The 18,712-nt window shown below is 42.0% G+C and overlaps 1 protein-coding gene across 2 annotated transcripts in view; it reads left to right on the forward strand.

Annotated features, from left to right (window-relative positions):
- Positions 1-18,712, forward strand: part of PFKM (phosphofructokinase, muscle) — a 90,503-nt gene that overhangs the window by 32,588 nt on the left and 39,203 nt on the right. For both annotated transcript variants that reach the window (XM_061614715.1, XM_061614714.1), the window contains exons 4-6: positions 591-668; positions 14,237-14,426; positions 18,440-18,605. In XM_061614715.1, coding sequence (XP_061470699.1) covers positions 591-668; positions 14,237-14,426; positions 18,440-18,605 — 434 coding nt within the window. The remainder of the gene's footprint in view (positions 1-590; positions 669-14,236; positions 14,427-18,439; positions 18,606-18,712) is intronic.

Genomic DNA, 18,712 nt, shown 5'->3' on the forward strand with positions numbered 1-18,712 from the left:
CATCATGAGCACAAATAATCATAAATGCACAATTAAAAAAATGTCTGGAGGGGCCCATAGTCAGAGGGCTCATTGCTTCTGTTAGACCAGCCTTTCCCAACTAGTGGGCCACCAGGTGTTGTTGGACCACAACTCCCATCAGCCTCAGCCAGCATTGCCAACGGTCAGGAAAGATGGGAGTTGTGGTCCAACAACATCTGGTGGCCCACTAGTTGGGAAAGGCTGTGTTAGACCAAACAGACTAGTAGGGTCAGCCTGAGTTGCATACCAATGGTTGTGCCAGGCCAGCCACCCTAGTACCCAGACCTTGCAGTAGGATTGCCCTTTGTTGAGGTACTTCCTGTTCATTGTTGGTACAGTAGCCAAAGGAGCTGGAAATATCCTGAGAATTCTACATGTGGGCCAAACACTACACAAGCCTGGCTCTGTGTTATACTGTATTTATATTGCATCTTGTCCTCAGCGTTGCTTCTTAGGGACAATAAACTATAGTAACAGCTTCCAACTGTTGTGTATCTCAAGTTATCTGGCTCTAGATGGGGGCTTAGAAACCTGCTCCTTTAGATAATCTCTTCTGCGTTTTGTTTCAGGGCTACCAAGGGCTTGTGGATGGCGGTGACAATATTAGGGAAGCAACATGGGAAAGTGTGTCTATGATGCTGCAACTGGTATGTCCCCTGGGCTCCTACTGGTAGGAAGGTTGGGATTTATCTAATAAATAAATAAATAAATAAATAAAAATAAGTCAAGTTGCCTGGATTGTGTCCCTCACTTCAAGTTAAGAGAGGCCTCAGAGCTGTCCTTCCTACTCCCGGGTGGAAGCAATGCTAAGATTTTCAGAGGGGCCTATGATGATCAGATGGGAGTAATGCTATAGAACCACCTTCCCCCAACTGGAACTCCCATCTTCTCTTAGCATTGGCCATACTGGCTGAAGTTGGCAGGTATTGTAGTCAAAGACATCTGGAGGGAATTAGGTTGGATCCAGATTTGCGCTAAGCAGAGTTCTGCTTCCACTGGTAGAAGTGGGCAGGCAGGTGATTTTTGCCCCTGTACCCCTGAAAACCTGCTCTGGGGAACTGAGTGCCCTTGTGGAACAGCGTAGAAGGTGGCACTGGGGGTTACAGGGCAAAGGGGGGGGCTGGCAAAAAAAAATGTTGTTCCCCCTTCTTCCAGCAGGGAGCCTCTGCTGGATCCTGGTTTTCTCTATGAACAGAAGAGACCTTCTCCTCATGGATTTAATTTGTCCCTTGGTGCTTCTAATTATTCCTTATTTGTTCCTGTTCTGCTCTTTGTGCATCAGTAGTACACTTACTTGACAATCCTATACATATCTTCTCAAAAGTAAGCTGTTGAGTTCAATGGGGCTTACCCCCAGGTACGTGGGTATACTACTCTACAGTTGATCTTAGCCAAAAGCGCAAGAAGTTGATATAGAATTGCAGCTTTGGGGAAAAACCAGGCAAGGACACAGGGAGGGGTAAAATGCAGCTGTTTGAGCTGCTGTATTGCAAATTGTCCAAGAGTGTGTAAAGACAGGAAGACATCCTGTCAGCCTGCTTGTAGCTTAACTATGGGGTAGCCAGAGTGTTGGTCTTGCTCTTGGAACAAAAACAGATCTATGACACACCAAGAAACTTCAAAGCACTTCTCTGTCGTGATTAAGAAATTAGCCTGTAGATTGCTTCCTTCTTGAATACAAAACTATGGTCAAATGTTAACAATACAGTACAAAATTGTTTATCTGATTGGCTTGTGGAACACTGAATGCATTTCAGTGATTGAAGGTTTTTTGCATCCAGTTAGATACTGGAATGCACTGTGAAATTCCAAGTCTATAGTACTGTGAGCACACTGGCATTTTTTAGATTGTTCGGCCCTTAATCAATTAAGGGTTATTGCCCACTCCTGTGCTGTCCATTGTTAATTTGGGAATCCATTCAACTAGTATACCAATCTCTGGCCAGTGCACTAATGTTACGTTGGTCCTCCAACCACAGACTCAAAACTGTGACAGAAACATCAGGTTATTGGTGTACAAAACTTAGTGGCGTTATTAAATGTAAAACAAATAAATTAAAGAAAATAAAGCAAATTTGTATTAAATTTGTATACCTGCTGGTTATATAGGTTTTGCAGGGCCCATATTAACATCCACAACTGTTATAAAACAGCCATATTAGTCCATTTCACGAGTTAAATGTGCTGACTTATCTACCAAGAACAAAAAGCATTCCACACACCCCAGATACTTCATAGCAAGAATGGTGAATCTGTGGCCCTCCAGATGTTTGTGCGACTCCCAGCTCCCATCATCCCTGACTATTGGCCATGCTGGCTGGGGCTGATGGGAGCTGAAATCTAACATCTGGAGGCTCATAGATTTCACATCCCTGCTTTCCAGGGAGATAAGTTCATTTTAATGCTAGGAATAACATCCTGAGAGAGCTCTTCTGAATGCATTTATTTCCTTCCCTGGGGATTTTCAAGGGAAAAAATCGTGGAAGCATCTTTTGGGGTATTGTAGGCATAAGGATTATTTGGGAGGTCTTGAGGCAGGAGGTTAAGAGTGTAAGTGGAACCCTGGAGGATCAGATCAAGGGTCCATCTAGTAGAACCTTCTGTTTTCAACAGTAGTCAACCAAATGCCTCTAAGAAATTCACAAATGGCATGAAAACAATAGCCCTCTACTGTTTTTCTCCCCAACAATTGGTGTTCAGAGGTATACTGCCTCTGAACATTGTGGTTCCACTCAGGTCTATCAACAGCTATTAGGCATGATAGCAATTTTCCATGAACTGATTGATCCTGACTTTTGGGTCCAACTCTATTATGCTATTTACTTATCCAATTGACCTGCTTGCTACTGCAAATAGACAACACCCTGGGACAGATTGTAATTGAGAAGAGCTTCCCTCTCTGTTAACTAAATACTCCTGCAGGCAGAAGTGGGGGGATGACCTTTTTTAGCAATCGCCCCCTTTCTTCCTGCAGACCCCCACACCACATCTTTTGCAAATGGCAAAGACATTTTTATTTACAAAGTCCTTTGGCCCCGTAAGCTGACTTGTAAATGTGTTGAAGTTGGTTTTACCTGGTTGTTTTTATTGATTTTTTTAATCTGCCTTGGCTTTTTATGGGTTTTTTAAAAAATGGTATTTTATTGCTGTTTCACTGAACATTTTACTGTACTTGTATTATTGTTAGCTACTTTGAGGATCATTTGGTAGGAAAGCAGGATACCAATGTAACAAGCTCACCCCCCACATTATTCTGGAGGATCCCCCAGCTCTCTAGCATATATGGGGGAGCACAGAGGGCCAAAGGGGGCAGGAGGAATTGCTGAAAGTTGACCTCTTTCCCTTCCACAAGTGTCCAGTTGGTAGACGTTCCACTCAAGGCAAGTCTGGAGCCAACCCATTGTTTGGTAATATTCATATACATAAGAGCTTGGAAGATTACTTTTAAAAAAGAATAAATTACAATTACTGTTACATGGCCCCAAAAAGAAATAAATTACAATTACAATTGTTCTGAAAGGAAATGATTACTTTACCATTACTCAAAAGTAATCACATCAATTACAGTTAAGTTACTTAAAAAAAACCTAGAGCACCTACAAGGTGCTGGCCTTGGCTGCCGCACACCTAAGTAGCCTAAAACAACATTAAAAATAAACACAATGTGCACAGACGTAGTAGATTAATTATTTTTATCCGTAAGATAGCAATAGTGGTCTTTCTGCTGGTAAGGGACGCATAGAGGAAGGCAGAGGGCACCACTCAGATCTTTGCATGTCAATCCAAGTGCAAACTCCCCACCACACACACACACACACATATTCAGCCAGCAAGTGTTGTCTCTCTCACTCAACCACCTTCCGGACCCTGCCCTGCCACCAAGTAAGGCACACCCACCCAAGCAAACATTTTCCCCTGGGGTGCAAAAAAGTTAAAACACTGCAAATGCAGCAAAGTAGCCAGGGAGGGCAGCGGAGGCCGATTCGCACACCAAGTGCAAACACAGTATTAACACACACACGTCGTCTCGCACCTCTACACTTCTTTCTTTCCATTCCGCCACTGCCTCCTTGTCCTCCTTCATCCACATCCTTGCGCTCCAGCTCCTTTCTCCTTCCAGTCCATTCTTCACCACCGCCGTCCATTTCAATATTTTTTTCTCTCCACTCCACCCCATCTCACTCTCCACCTTCTCCCTCATTGCCTCCTAAACATCCACAGAGCACGAGGGAAGAGCAATGGTGTACAGAAGCCCAGTATTGAGTCACATGATTTTCATCAACAAATCAGAGGAGCACAAGACTTCCTCTGCTCCCTCCCCCCAGTAATGCCCAGAAGTAATGCTGGAAACATTATAATGACTGTACTTCTCAAAAGTAATAAAACTACTCCTAGTTCTATTACAATCAAAATGTACAGAAATTACCCACTTGTTCCTTTAAAAAAGTGATAAATTACAAGTAATTTGTTTTTTGTAACTACCATGCTCTGATATATATATTTTAATCTTTGGAACTCCCTCAGTTCTAGGGGTTAAGGGTACCATCTCTATTGAAGACCTTCCTTTTCCAGCAAGCCTTTTTAAGAGGACTTTTCCCCCCATTCTCTCTCTGCGTTGTGCTTGAAAACTGTTTTATGTGTGTTTTTGTTATTGATACTTTTGTTAAATTGCTTTGGGATGTTTTATAGAGAGCAGTTCATAAATGAATAAATAAAACAAATGATTTTTTAATGTTTTTTTAAAAAAACAACTATGGGAGTTGCTAGGTTTCTTCTTTTAAGAATCTGCTGAGTGAGATTTCAATTTTAACCTCTGAAAATATCATGCTTGTCAGTGTAGCTTTTTATGTTTATTCTTCACCTCCTTGAGAAGTCGCTTCTCTCCTTCTGTAGTCTGAGGAAGGTCACTGGTTGTTTCAGGAGGGGTTCCTGTCAGGAAGAAAATTATAGTTACATCTTGACCTTTTCAACAGTTGGGGTCACTGGCAAGCTCGTATGTCTTAAGTGTAATGATATTGCCATAGCAGGGATCACAATGAATGCCTTAGAACCAAAATAACTTGAAACCGGAGCCGACATTTGCCAGCAGCCATACTTGCATGAGTGGGGGCTTTTTTGGAGTTCATAAACAAGAATTGCAGAAGTTTCTGCAGCTATGCCTTTCTGTAGGCATTCTGGTTGTAGAGGTAGAGAGTCACATGCAGCAAATATCATTCCTCTCCAGACATAAAATGGTTCTTTTGGTGAAATCCTCAAGCATTCTTGTACACAGCACTTCATCTTGCAACTAACAGATTTTGGCAGTTACAACAGCCCCAGATCAATATCACAGAGAATTTAAGCAAGGCACAACACAGCAAGGTGAGGAGATTAGCATCAGGAATTAGGAGCCAGAGACCTGTGTTGTTTCCAGTGACTGTAAAACTCAGGAGGGAGGTCTTATTAGGGTTGCCATTTTCCAGTTCCACAAATCTGGGCAGGCTAATTTGCATATTATGCAAATATTTGCATATTAATATTCGGATTGTCCAGTTGTTTTGTTTTTGTGCCTAGGAATTACCACCAAAAACTGGGGAAAGATGTGAGAAATCTTTTTTTAAAAAACTTACATTTTCAGCCTTAAATGCCCTAGACTCTAGTTTCCAACACTATGGAATATTGATTGATTGATTAAGAGGATTTATGTCCTGCCCTTCTGCTGTTAAAAACAGAGCTCTGGACAGCTTACAAATATAATAAAAACATAAAAATACACAGTCAATATAAAACCATAATAAAAACACAAAATAGCAACAAACATAAAGTAAGTCAGGGCAGCAGTACGGTTAACCATTACATAAAATATATTTCAGAGATGTGGTGGGTGGAGAAAGACAAGAAGCCAAAATGTTAGGAAAAGGAGTCTTTCACACCACATGCTCAGTTCTAAATCCTGTAGCAGCAAATTTTACAAGTTCCTCCAGTATTCCACTGATGCAGGCACTCAGACATTCAAAGTATCTGTAAGTTTCTTAGGTTTTATAAAAGCAGAGCTTTGCTTAACTCAAAATTTCTTCTCCCTTTGATCAACCACATCTACACAGGTTCCACCTCCCTACTCAAAATGAAACTGGGCCTGGAAGTGTGCAACAACCCCACACATACCTTGCTAATTAGATTACCAATGCCAGGATGTCTGTCTTATCGACTACTCTCCTGCTCCCCCCCCTCCCGAGCATCATGAAAGACCCAGTCCTGGATGTGAAAGTGGGACAGTGAAAAAAGCAGATAAGAGAAAAATCAACTAATTTGAAATGTGGTGTTGGAGGAGAGCTTGGCGCATACCATGGACTGCAAAAAAGACAAATAATTGGGTGTTAGAACAAATTAAACCACAACTATCACTAGAAGCTAAAATGATGAAACTGACGTTATCATACTTTGGACACATAATGAGAAGACCTGATTCACTACAAAAGGCAATAATGCTGGGAAAAACAGAAGGGAGTAGAAAAAGAGGAAGGCCAAACAAGAGATGGATTGGTTCCATAAAGGAAGCCACAGAACTTGAACTTACAAGATCTGAACAGGGTGGTTCATGACAGATGCTCTTGGAGGTCGCTGATTCATAGGGTCGCCATAAGTCGTAATCGACTTGGAGGCACATAACAACAACAACCTCTTCAAAGTACAGATAAGCCTCTTGTTTTAATTACAATAATAATTATAAATTCTTGCTCTTATCACTAATGGGAGTTAATTATCTTGCATATGCCCATAGTAAATTTTCAGATACTTTCAGACCCTCAGCAATTTTCAAGTGGTCTATGTAGAAGAACAGTTTGGGAACCCCTGGTATAACACTATATGTCCCTATGCTGCTCTCACCCCTCATTTAGGTGCCTGGGATGCATGCGTATGGACATACCTCCTTACAATTATGGAAAGTGATTCTTAATAATAAGTCTCCAGACACAAAGTTACATAGGTGTTTATCAGTAGTTTAGTAGAAAATTCAGAAGTGCAGAGTCCCTTCATGATAGTTGCCGCCACATACACCCTTTTTTGCTCCTGGATTAAGAATGAGATCTTTGTTAATGCATTCTCTCACAACAACAAACATCTCTAGGAGCCAATCAGCATGTAAGTGGAGAGCGTTAGCAACTGAGAAGAGTCTTCTCAGTGCTGACTCACCTCCTTTCACTCTGATTGGCTCCAATCAGCAGGAAAGGCAAGGAAGCATATTAGAAGACTCTTCTCAGTGACTAACACACTCCCTTTTCATGCTGACTGTAGGATGCTTGGAGACATAGGGAACCTGCTCCCAAAAAAGCAGAGGGACTAAGACCTCCTAGGTGTCTACACTCCTGGTGCTTATGGACATGACCGTAAAATATTTTGTGACGTACACGTTCGATATAATGTCATATAATATCATACTTTCACACAGACTTTGGTTTTCCATAACACAATGTTCATCCAAGCCTCCACACTTGGGGGGGGCACTACTTGCACACTCCTTCCATAAGCACATCAAAGTTGGATACACACCTGAACCATGACCCAGACAACAGGGCACTCAAAACAAAAAGGTAATTACAGCGGCTGAGTAGATCTTGTACAGTGGTTATATTGACTGGGCAGCCACTGTCCTTCATATTTGACAAAATACTTTTTCCTATATAGAAAATGCTTTTTCCTATACAAATATTAAATTTCTGTGTATGAAAAAGTAATATATGAAGTGATCTCAATAGTGAGAAAAGTAAACAAGTGAATGGTGATCCATATGTTTTTCATTCTCATGTTATGAAGCTAGCTGTCAGATGATGTATCACATTCCCTACGCATGCAGCGTAGACTGAAAAAACAGCACCCAAGCCACCATTCAATACATGCACATGTTCTTTCTAACATCTAAAAGTAATGTGTGGCACAGTCCTCAAATACCTTATAATATGTCTCAAACATGGTCTCTTGTTCTACCAGCATGCCTGGTAAATTGCTTTTAGGGAGGTTCACAATTATGATTTCCTATTTATTTAATCTAAAAATATTTAAAATACATAAAAACAGCCATGGGAAGATATTGGGGAAATATAAAATAAATACAAATAAAAACGGGGGGGGGGGAGGTGAAGAGACCTTAAATGTGTAATAAAAACATCATCATCATCAACAATAGTAATAACAAAAAGCAAACCAGGAATATCACTGATTGATTTTAAAAGTATTTGGCTGACACTTAATGTTAAACAATACAGTAGTCACTGCCAGGAGTGAGCCAGCCCAGTGTCCACCTAGGGCAGGCAGCCCTCCTCCTCTGTGTTCTTCAGCCGCCTCTGCCTGCTGCCCTCATGCAATGGTCACGCCCCACCAGACTGCCGGCTCCAGCGGGCAACAGAGGCTGCTGTCGCCACCGTTTCCCTTTCCCAGGCCTGGAGAAAAAATGAGGCTGCTTTGCCGCCAAAGAAGGGAAGGAGCCATGTGTGCGCGCGTGCACCTCTCAGCAACTACCCTGGCAGCACGTCTGGCTATCTGTCCCTATGCAAAGGCATTGCAATGAGGTTTTCTAGACACTGCCTCAGATCAACCAAACTGAAACGCAACCCTGGCTTCACTGATTGGCTGCAATCCTGAACGGGCGGGGTTAAAGCTACGAAGTGCTATACAGTACAGTACAGATTTGTTTTTTTAAAAAAATTTAACAGTCGGGGCGGGTGACGTTTTTATACACATCTCGAGAACCGGACCACCCAGAAGCTTAATTTTTTAAAAAAATTAAAGCTGAGAATCCAGGCCACCTAAGGGGCTAAACGGGCACCGGGTGGCATAGACAGAATCCGGGTAAAACCCGGCTAACCGGGCAATATGGCAATCCTAGGTCTTATGTACTCTGGCATTCTAAACCACACTCTAACAACAGCTATGAGAGCCAGTGTGGTGTAGTGGTTAAGGTGGTGGACTATGACCTGGGAGGCCAGGGTTCGAATCCCCACATAGCCATGAAACTCACTGAGTGACCTTGGGCCAGTCACTGCCTCTCAGCCTCAGAGGGAGGCAATGGTAAACCCCCTCTGAATACCGCTTGCCATGAAAACCCTATTCATAGGGTTGCCATAAGTCGTGATCGACTTGAAGGCAGTCCATTTCCATTTTTTCAACCACAGCTACTGGCAGTGGATTATCAGGGTTTGCTTACTCATGAGCAGACTCTTAGTCATGTGTAGACCAGTGATGTTGGGTCTGTCAACACATACTGTGCCATTGCTCTTCAGCCTGAACCCAAAGCTTTTGGTGCCTGCACTCTCAAGGACTGGGGGTAGGGTTGCCAGATCTCAGTTTTTTGGCCTGAGACTCTGGTTTTTGGGGGTCCCCTCCTGCTCTCCGGCTGACTCACCTTAATCTCCGGACTCTCAGCTTCAGTTTTTTTTAAAAAAAGTTTCTAGGTGGTCTGGTTCCCGAGATATACACCAAAACATCAGCCGCCCCCGCAACTGTTAAATCTGTTTAACGGATCTGTTATAGCAGCTCCTAGCAGAGCTTGGAAAAGTTACTTTTTTAAAACTACAACTCCCATCAGCCCCAGCCAGGATGGCCACTAGATTGGGCTGATGGGAGTTGTAGTTCAAAAAAAACCCAACTTTCCCAAGCTCTGGCTCTAACTGTGCCCTTTCAGGATTGTAGCCAATAAGTGAAGCCAGGGTTGTGAATTGTTGACCCAGGCAGTGCCTACACTTAATTGCAATGTCAGGAAATGGTGGCTTTGACATCTTCAGTTTGAGTAAGTAATAATATGGCTTAAAGTTTTTTCCTCTTGTGTGCAAGTGTCAGACCCTGAGCTGTTGGAGAGGGCAGTGCTTTGAAAACCTTGGCAATATGAAAGTATTTAATCCAATATTTGCTTTTCTGGGAGTAAAGCAATGCTAATCCCATGTACCTGGAGTAAACCCCATTGAATTCATTAGGACTTACTTTTGAGTAGACATGGTTAGGATTGTGTTGTAAATTAATGGGACTTTTGAGTAAACATAACAAAGAATTGTGTTTGTGTTGTAAATCTTTCCCTTCCTCTCCAATCCTATTTTAAAGCAATTAAGCAGGGTTTACCTAGGTATCACATTTTTTATTATGTAGGAAACTAATACTGCTTTTTAAAAAAATGTTCTGCAATGACCAACTGGTTTGACAATAAACTATTATATGGTGTGTATTTTTACAAGTGTGTGTGTGTGTATGGAGTCTTTCCAACAACCCTGTGAGGTAGGGTTGGTGATTGGAAAACAAGGCAGCTCACAATAAGAAATAAATCCCTTTAAAAACCAATAACCATAAAACAAATATAAACAGTTGCAAAACAGCTTAAAGTGGCATGATTCTGAATTTTGGGTTGGGTGAATGAAGTTTATTTATTTATTTATTATTTGATTTATATCCTGCCCTTCCGCTCAGTAGGAGCCCAGGGCGGCAAACAAAAGCACTAAAAACACTTTAAAAATAATAAAAACAGACTTTAAAATATATTAAAACAAAACATCTTTAAAAACATTTGTAAAAGCTGTGACTCCAAAATTTATTTATGTATTTTACTTACAACAGTTATATACTGCTTTATTGTAAAAAATCTCAAAGCGGTTTACAGAAACAATTAAAACAATAAAATTATTGGCAAAAACAGCTAAAGACATGTATTGAAAAACATTCAGATTAATAAAACCAACAATGAGTTAAAAACTGATTTAAAAACAATAGCTTCTACATGCATGGATAGGCTTGCCTAAACAAAAATGATTTTAGCAGGTGCTGAAAAGAGACGTCTGCCTAACGTCAATAGGCAAGGAGTTCCAAAGCGTAGGTGCTGCCACTTCATTGTTGTTGTTATGTGCCTTCAAGTCAATTTTGACTTATGGCGACCCTATGAATCAGTGACCTCCAATAGTATCTGTCATGAACCACCCTGCTCAGATCTTGTAAGTTCAGGTCTGTGGCTTCCTTTATGGAATCAATCCATCTCTTGTTTGGTCTTCCTCTTTTTCTACTCTCTTCTGTTTTTCAGTATTGTCTTTTCTAGTGAATCATGTCTTCTCATTATGTGTCCAAAGTATGCTATGTGTCCAAAGTCAGAGGAAGGCAATGGTAAACCACCTCTGAATACCTCTTGCCACGAAAACCCTATGAACAGAGTATCCAAAATGCTGCCACTTTACAGGACTGATTTCTTACAAGAGCAGAACAAGTACTATGTGGCACCCATAACATGGAAAGCACAGCTTGAACTTGGCCTGGTAGCAAATCAGCAACCAATGCAGATTTCAGAGCAGAGGTATTATATGCTGATAGGATCTCACTCATGTCAGCAATCATGCTGCAGCATTCTGCATTAATTGACTGGCTGCAAGGATTTTTTTAGTTTTGGTTTTTGGTTATGAATCCTGACTGCCTTACTCATAGGAATCTTGTTGTGTTTGGTATGGTATTGCATTTAGGAAAGCATCACTGTATTTTGTTTTTCATTTTTTGTTTGCATTTAATTTACCTTTAACCTCACTCCCTTCAGGGGCATCCATCTTTACTCCTGAATGCTCCCATCTAACATCTCCACAACACTAGGCTCCTTTCTTCCTACAGTGGCCTTCTGGTGCCCGGCCTGGCCTGGCGGCACTTAATCCCTTCTTGCCAAAAGCAAATAGGCTAGATTAAATGTTCCCTACCCAGGCTCCATCTTTTAGCTAAGATTTCTAGCTTGATTTCCAATCAGATATTTTTTTAATTGTATGCTCCAAGCAACTGTGATTGATGCTTAATGTATCATGCTTAATGACATCACTGGGGCTCGCCCCTAAAATCTCAGGTTTTGGGATGCTTCTGACCTGGCAACCCTAACTGGGGGAGGCTCCATCTGCTCCTCTGATAATTCTTCATCAAGTATCAACCTGCAGGGCCCCCTGAGGGGATTCTCAGCACTGGATACAGGGGCCCCTGCCTTCTCCTCAAAGTCCTTAACCTGTGTGGTATCTGGTTCATCCTCTAAGGATTCCATGCCTTATACCAGTTCAAGGCTAGGTATGACGATAGTAAATAAATTGTATTCTCTTTTCCCGGGGTGGGTGGGAGGTTATGTAGTGTTTGGGAGCCCTCCTTTCCTGAATCATAGGAAGGTCAGGTCAGCCATTCTCCTGAGAGAGTGAACCTGAGTCTACGGTAATAGCTTTTGCAGGCGTTGCTTCTTCTTGGAGAACCCTGGGAATTGTAGTTCAGTGAAGTGACACTTGGGATCTATTTACTTCAAGAAACACGTAGCAGAGCTGGCCCAACCATTAGGCTGAGTGAGGTGGCCACCTGAGGAAGCAGATGGGCTGTGGGGGAGAGAGTGGTGGTGAGCTGCTGATAAAGGACAGAACAGTGTGTACTACACAGTCTGCCCTGTGCCTCCTACGCTTGCCTGTCGCCCTTAGATGTAGTGAAGGATGCTGTGCCATCACCAGTGTTGAAGTAAAATTCAACTGCCAGTCTGATTGACTTCTGTATGTGGAATGGGAGGTGGAGGCACCATCTTGTGCTTTGTCTCAGGCGGCAAAAAGCCTTGGGCCAACCGTGACAAGTACAATCTAACGCCCACACTATACATTACCACTTTAATAATCATGGAGAATCCTGGAAGCTGTAATTTGTTAAGGGTGCTGGGAATTATAGCTCTGTGAGGTCAGCACCCTTAACAAGCTACAGTTCCCAGGATTCTCCATGACTGTTGAAGCAGTAAAATAGTGCTTTAAATACATGCATGGATGTGACCTCTGTGCTTGGAAGCACTGCATCTATTCAATTTCTATCCCAACCTCTACATGCTTGGTCTCTAATTTAGGCCATATATGTAGGGTACAAGTTTAATTACTGATTTCCTTTCATTTGGCATTGTGAAATAGTGCTATTTCACCATCACAGCCCCAACCACCACCACCACCACCCAAAAAAATGAAAGGGGGGGGAAAGTGAGAAGATCAGCGCTGCCCTTCCACACTGTGTGCAGAACCACCGTTTTTATTCTAGTTAATTCTGGAGAAGCAATGTCTTGCTTGACAGCAATAGTGTGAAAGTATCCTAAGTTGAAGATAGCTGTAGGGAATGAAATTTAGAGTGAGTATAACAAGAAAATCAAGTCTGAATATACCAAGTATTAAAGGGACAGTGGTTAAGAAAAATGTCCTATGCAGCAGTAAGATTAAATTTTAGGTTACAGCTCAGTGGTAGAGAGAGTACATTCTGTGCATGCAGAAGGTCCCAGGTTTGATCTCTGGCATCTCCAGCATAAGACTGGGAATGTCCCCTTGTCTGAAACTCACAAGAGCTGAGGCTGGTCAGGGTAGACAATGCAGAGCTAGATGAACCAACAGTCTGACTTGGTGTAAGGTTTCTCTGTTAATATTCAGCTGGACTAAGGGACTGCCTTTTACATTTGTATTGATTTTGGCATCCAAAAATTCTAACTAGGATTTGTGTGAAATATAAGAAAGAAAGAAAATGGAAATGTTCAGTACAGGAAAGTTACTTAATTGGGTAGGTAGGGTACCACATTCATAGTTCATTAGTGATGGCCACAAATGGATGCCAGGATGAGAGACTCTTGTTGGACTAACTGAATCTGGTTGGACTAAGTTATTGAAAATTTATATTTAGAGATTTATTAGTCCACGACAAGATGGGCCCAATTCTACCCATACCAGGATGTCATTGTAGGGTATGTTTGGCCTTTCCAATGCACAGCACTTCTGCACAGATACTTGTTAGGAGATGAGAAATTTGTCCCTTGTGTTAGAGAGCCAGCGTTGTGTAGTGGTTAGAATAACAGGCTAGAATTGGGTTCAGATATCTCCTCAGCCATGAAACTGACTGGGTGACTTTGAGCCAGTTACCCTATCTCAGCCTAAACTACCTCACAAGGTTGTTGTGGAGGATAGAATGGGTGAAAGAAGAAAATGATGTATGCTGCCTTGAGTTACTTGGAGGAAGGAAGGATATCTATATAATAAATAAATAAACCTCTGTTTGCTGTTCTGGAAATACATCCAACAATGCTCCTTCTGCATCAGTTGTCCTATGATGAAACCTATGATCTGAAGTAGAAAGCTTAATAGATGAGCATGAGGCACTCCCTCTCTTGATCATAACAGCACCTGGGTTAGGTGGCCATAATGTTGTCTTCCAACTCCCAACTCTCACCTGGTTTCTCCCCACCTAGGGTGGCACAGTCATTGGGAGTGCCAGGTGCAAGGACTTCCGCAGCCGTGAAGGACGCCTGAAAGCTGCTCGCAACCTGGTGAAGAGAGGAATAACAAACTTATGTGTAATTGGGGGTGACGGCAGTTTAACTGGAGCAGACACCTTCAGAGCAGAATGGACCAGTTTGCTACAGGACCTGGTTAAGACAGGTATTGTGGTTGTGCATGGGCAAACCAAGAAAGGGAGTTAAAAGCTGAACACTGAGTGCATGTGACCCCCATACTGAAATCTGATTGTAGTTTCTCTTACCTATGTGAAGCACCCACCCCACGTGATGGTAAGGTTGAAAACCACTTGTGGTCTTTCGCCAATTCACAAGCCCACCTACCCCTTTTAAGGCATGGTGAAGCTTTTACTTCCATTACAAAGACTGGAGATCAGAAATAAGGTCATGCACCCAGCTTGAGCTGATGAGTTGATGGGAGGGCAGTGGTTCCTGTTCTGAATGTCATCTGATTTGCTGTGCTCTGGTCAGAGCTTCTTTGAACACGTAATAGCTCCTGTTATAGATAAAGTTTGTGTACTATGTTGAATTCCAGAAATGGGTCTTTCAGTGTCATGCCTGACAATATTATTTATTTATTTAAAATATTTATAAATTGCATTTTCATATAAAATATCACAAGGCGATATACAGACTAAAAACACAGTGTCCAGTGTGTGTAAGATGCATTCCATGCTTCACAGGGTAGCCTAACCTGGAGTACTTTGAGAGAGACAATGTGGTCTAGTGGATAGTTTGCTTTGGATATGCAAGAGCTGGGTTTGAGTGTTGTCTCAGCCATGGCCTTATTTATTATAATTTATATATTATTACATTTATATCCTGCCTTTCTTGCAAGGAACTCATGGTAACAAACATGGTTCTCCCTCTCTCCATTTTATCAATCGCAACAACTCTATGAGGTAAATTAGGCTGAGAGAAGGTGACTGGCCCAAGATCATGCAGTGAGCTTAATGACTGAGTGAGGATTTAAACCAAGTTCTCTGAGGCCCTTGCTCACTCTAACCACTACACCACACTGGCTCTCTACTCAAGGAATTTAGTAAAAAGAGAGCTGATGTCACAGATAAGCTGTGTGCCAGGAAGTGCATGTGGGCTTACTCCTTGGTTTAGGCAACCATAAGTCAATGATAGATCATGGACTTTCCATGGAGAAGATCCCAAGTTCAGTCTTTGGCATCTCCAACTGGAAAAAAATGGATTAGCAGGTGATGGGAGAGATCCTCTCCCTGAGATCCCTGGAGAGCCACTGTCAGTCAGAGAAGATAATACTCTGGGCTAGATGGGCTAATAGTCTGACTTAGTATATGGTAACTTCCTATGCTGTCAGGCTGCATACTGTTAAAGCACATGGCTTCCCTCAAAGAATCCTGGGAGCTGTAGTTTATCCCACACAGAGTTACAATTCCCAGCACCCTTAAAAAGCTACAGTTCTCAACGTGTTCATGGGCTGGAACTCTGCTATGTGGAAAGTTTATAACATTTGGGGCCTTTAGAAAAAAGGTAACTAAGAGAGGACATGATAGAGGTGTATAACATTATGCACAGTATGGACAAAGTTGATAGATGTTTTTCTCCCTCTCTCATAATACCAGAATTCGGGGCCATTCAATAAAACTGAATGTAGGAAGATTCAGGACAGACAAAACAAAGTATTTCTTCACACAGTGCAACTAAGGAATTTACCCCTCACAGTATGTAGTAATAGCCACCAACTTTGATGGTTTTAAAAGAGGCTTAGACACATTCATTGAGAATAAGGCAATCAGTGGCTACTAGCCATGATGGGTGTGTATGCTACCTCTAGTATCCGAGGCAAGATGCCTCTGAATACTTGTTGGTGTAGATCACATGTGGGGAGTGTGCTCTTGTGCTCAGGTCCTGATTGTTTGCAGGCTTCCCACAGAATCATCTGGTTGGACACTGTGAGAACAGGATGCTGGGCTAGAGAGGCCTTTGGCCTAATCGACCAGGTTTTTTCTTGTGCTCAGTAGCTTGATAGCTATTATATCTTGCTTGGTTGGTTTTTTAAAGATGTATTTTAAATTGCCCTGAGTGCTCTGTTGAGCAATATCAGTGAGGTGAAGATTTGAAAAATAGAGTAATTCAAAAAGAGTGTGTGTGTGTGTGTGTGTGTGTGTGTGTGTGAGAGAGAGAGAGAGAGAGAGAGAGAGAGAGAGAGAGAGAGCACGAACGAACGAATCAATGAACAGGAAGCTGCCTTGTACTGGCTGCTGGCAGTGGTTCTCCAGGGTTTCACACTGGGGTCTCTCCCAGATTTACAGGAAGATGATTGAACCTGGGACCTTCTGTGTACAAGGCAGATTCACTGAATTACAGTGGGATGGGGAAGCTCATTGGTCTTCACAGATGTCCACCTTTTCTTTCTCTTTTTAAAACAATTCTCACTCCAAAGAACAGCCCCTAATCCCTGAAAAAGAAAGTGTATGTATCTAGGGGAAAAATGCATATACAGAGAAGTGTGTAGCTGAACAGCCAGGGACAAAAGCAGGTAACATTGAAACAATTGCACAGGCCTTATTTAAAGAAATAGGAGCTGGGTAAGACCACAGTTCTGTTCCCATTTACTTCAGAGAAGCTTGCACAGGAGAGCTTTGACGGGGAATTTTGTAGTTCATTGGCTTGGGGGTCCTTGAGGGAACTGAAGGCACAGGCTTGCAGCAAAAAGGTAGGCCTTTACTGGATGACAAACGTACGCTTGGTCAGTCTCCCTCTGAGTGAGTGGAGAACTGCCACATGGCACTGGTTGCCTGGGGTTTTTATACATTTCAGGACAAAGATTTTAGCATCTACCAATCAGGAGATTACACATCAGTATGACGTAGGCATTACAGGTATTGCATAGGCATTGCATAGGTACTGTACTTTCTGCATCATGTTCTGGTGAATTTGGCAGTGTTCAGTACTTCACATAAAAGTACATTTTCCCTGTGAACTAAATATTCCAGGCAATGCAATCCTTCCTGTGTCTTGGAGAGCACAAGGATGTTCAGTGTTATCTAATAGAGTTCAAGCTGTTCCAAACAAACCAGTACCATCAGGGAAGACAGCTCCAAGAAGAAAAGGGTTCTGGCTGGTTACTAAACTTATTAAATGTTAAACTAAACTATTAAGATATTATAAACCTGTATAGCCTCATAAGATTCCATAAAGGAAGCCACAGACCTGAACTTACAAGATCTGAGCAGGGTGGTTCATGACAGATGATCTTGGAGGTCGCAGATTCATAGGGTCGCCATAAGTCGTAATCGACTTGAAGGCACATAACAACAACAACATAGCTTTATAAAAGAATATATTTTGCTTATTGTTTGTATATAAAGAATTCCTCAACAGCTTCCCAATTTATTGTGCCCCTGAAGCAGAAGAAAATATGAAGAACTGCAGTGAGGGGAATAGCTGATGGACCCACATTTTTATAGCCTTGTGAAATTAGATACCCAGACCAAGGGTTGTATCCAGTGTTAGTCTATTCTTTGTAGACCCATTGAAATGAAAGGAAATTATTTACTTAGATCCATTAATTTCAGTGGATCTATTCAGAGCAGAACTTAACTTGGATACAATCCCAAGTGCTTATCTCTCAGTGCCCACTTCATATTGACTTCCTGGCCTGAGTTTTTTTCACTAGCATGTAGTGATTCTGAATTCTTTTTTAAATTATATTTTATTTTATTATTTTTTTAAAAGAAAACGATGTATAACATTCAACTGACTTATATGCCCTTCCATCTTTACCTTCTCAGCCTTGCCCCCCAAACCCTTCCCCTCTTGTTCCATCATTACTTAACTAATGATGATGTTGTTGTGATTCTGAATTCTAGTACTGATGGATTGGTCTGAAATGATGTCACTCTAAGGCAGGGGTAGAGAAACTGTGGCTCTCCAGAAATTGCTGGGCTCATCCCTGACCATTGGCCATGCTGGCTGGAGCTGGTGAGAGTTGGAATCCAACAACATTTGGATGGCCACAGGTTCCCCACTCTTGTTCTAAGGCATGACCCACAGAATAAAATAACAATACTGAGAATTTTTGTTTTCTTATCATTGGATTGAGGCTATGAGTGAACTTGCAACAGTGATGCAATTATATTGTCTGCTGATAGTCCATTGGATCTTTGCCCAATATCCTTCCAGGTGGCATCACAGCAGAAGAAGCCAAGAAGTCTAGTCACCTAAACATTGTTGGCTTGGTTGGCTCTATTGATAATGACTTCTGTGGTACTGACATGACCATTGGCACAGACTCTGCTCTCCACAGGATAATGGAGATAGTGGATGCTATCACCACCACTGCCCAAAGGTAAGGCTTGTAGGCATTGTGCAGGCCTGTGCTGCTCTTGTTTCAGAGTAGACTTGTTGAGCTGTTTGTTCTCAGAACTCAGGAGCCTGGTTCATCACAGAACCCTC

The sequence above is a fragment of the Rhineura floridana genome, chromosome 3 (assembly GCF_030035675.1).
Source record: "Rhineura floridana isolate rRhiFlo1 chromosome 3, rRhiFlo1.hap2, whole genome shotgun sequence".
In the NCBI taxonomy this organism is placed as follows: Eukaryota; Metazoa; Chordata; class Lepidosauria; order Squamata; family Rhineuridae; genus Rhineura; species Rhineura floridana.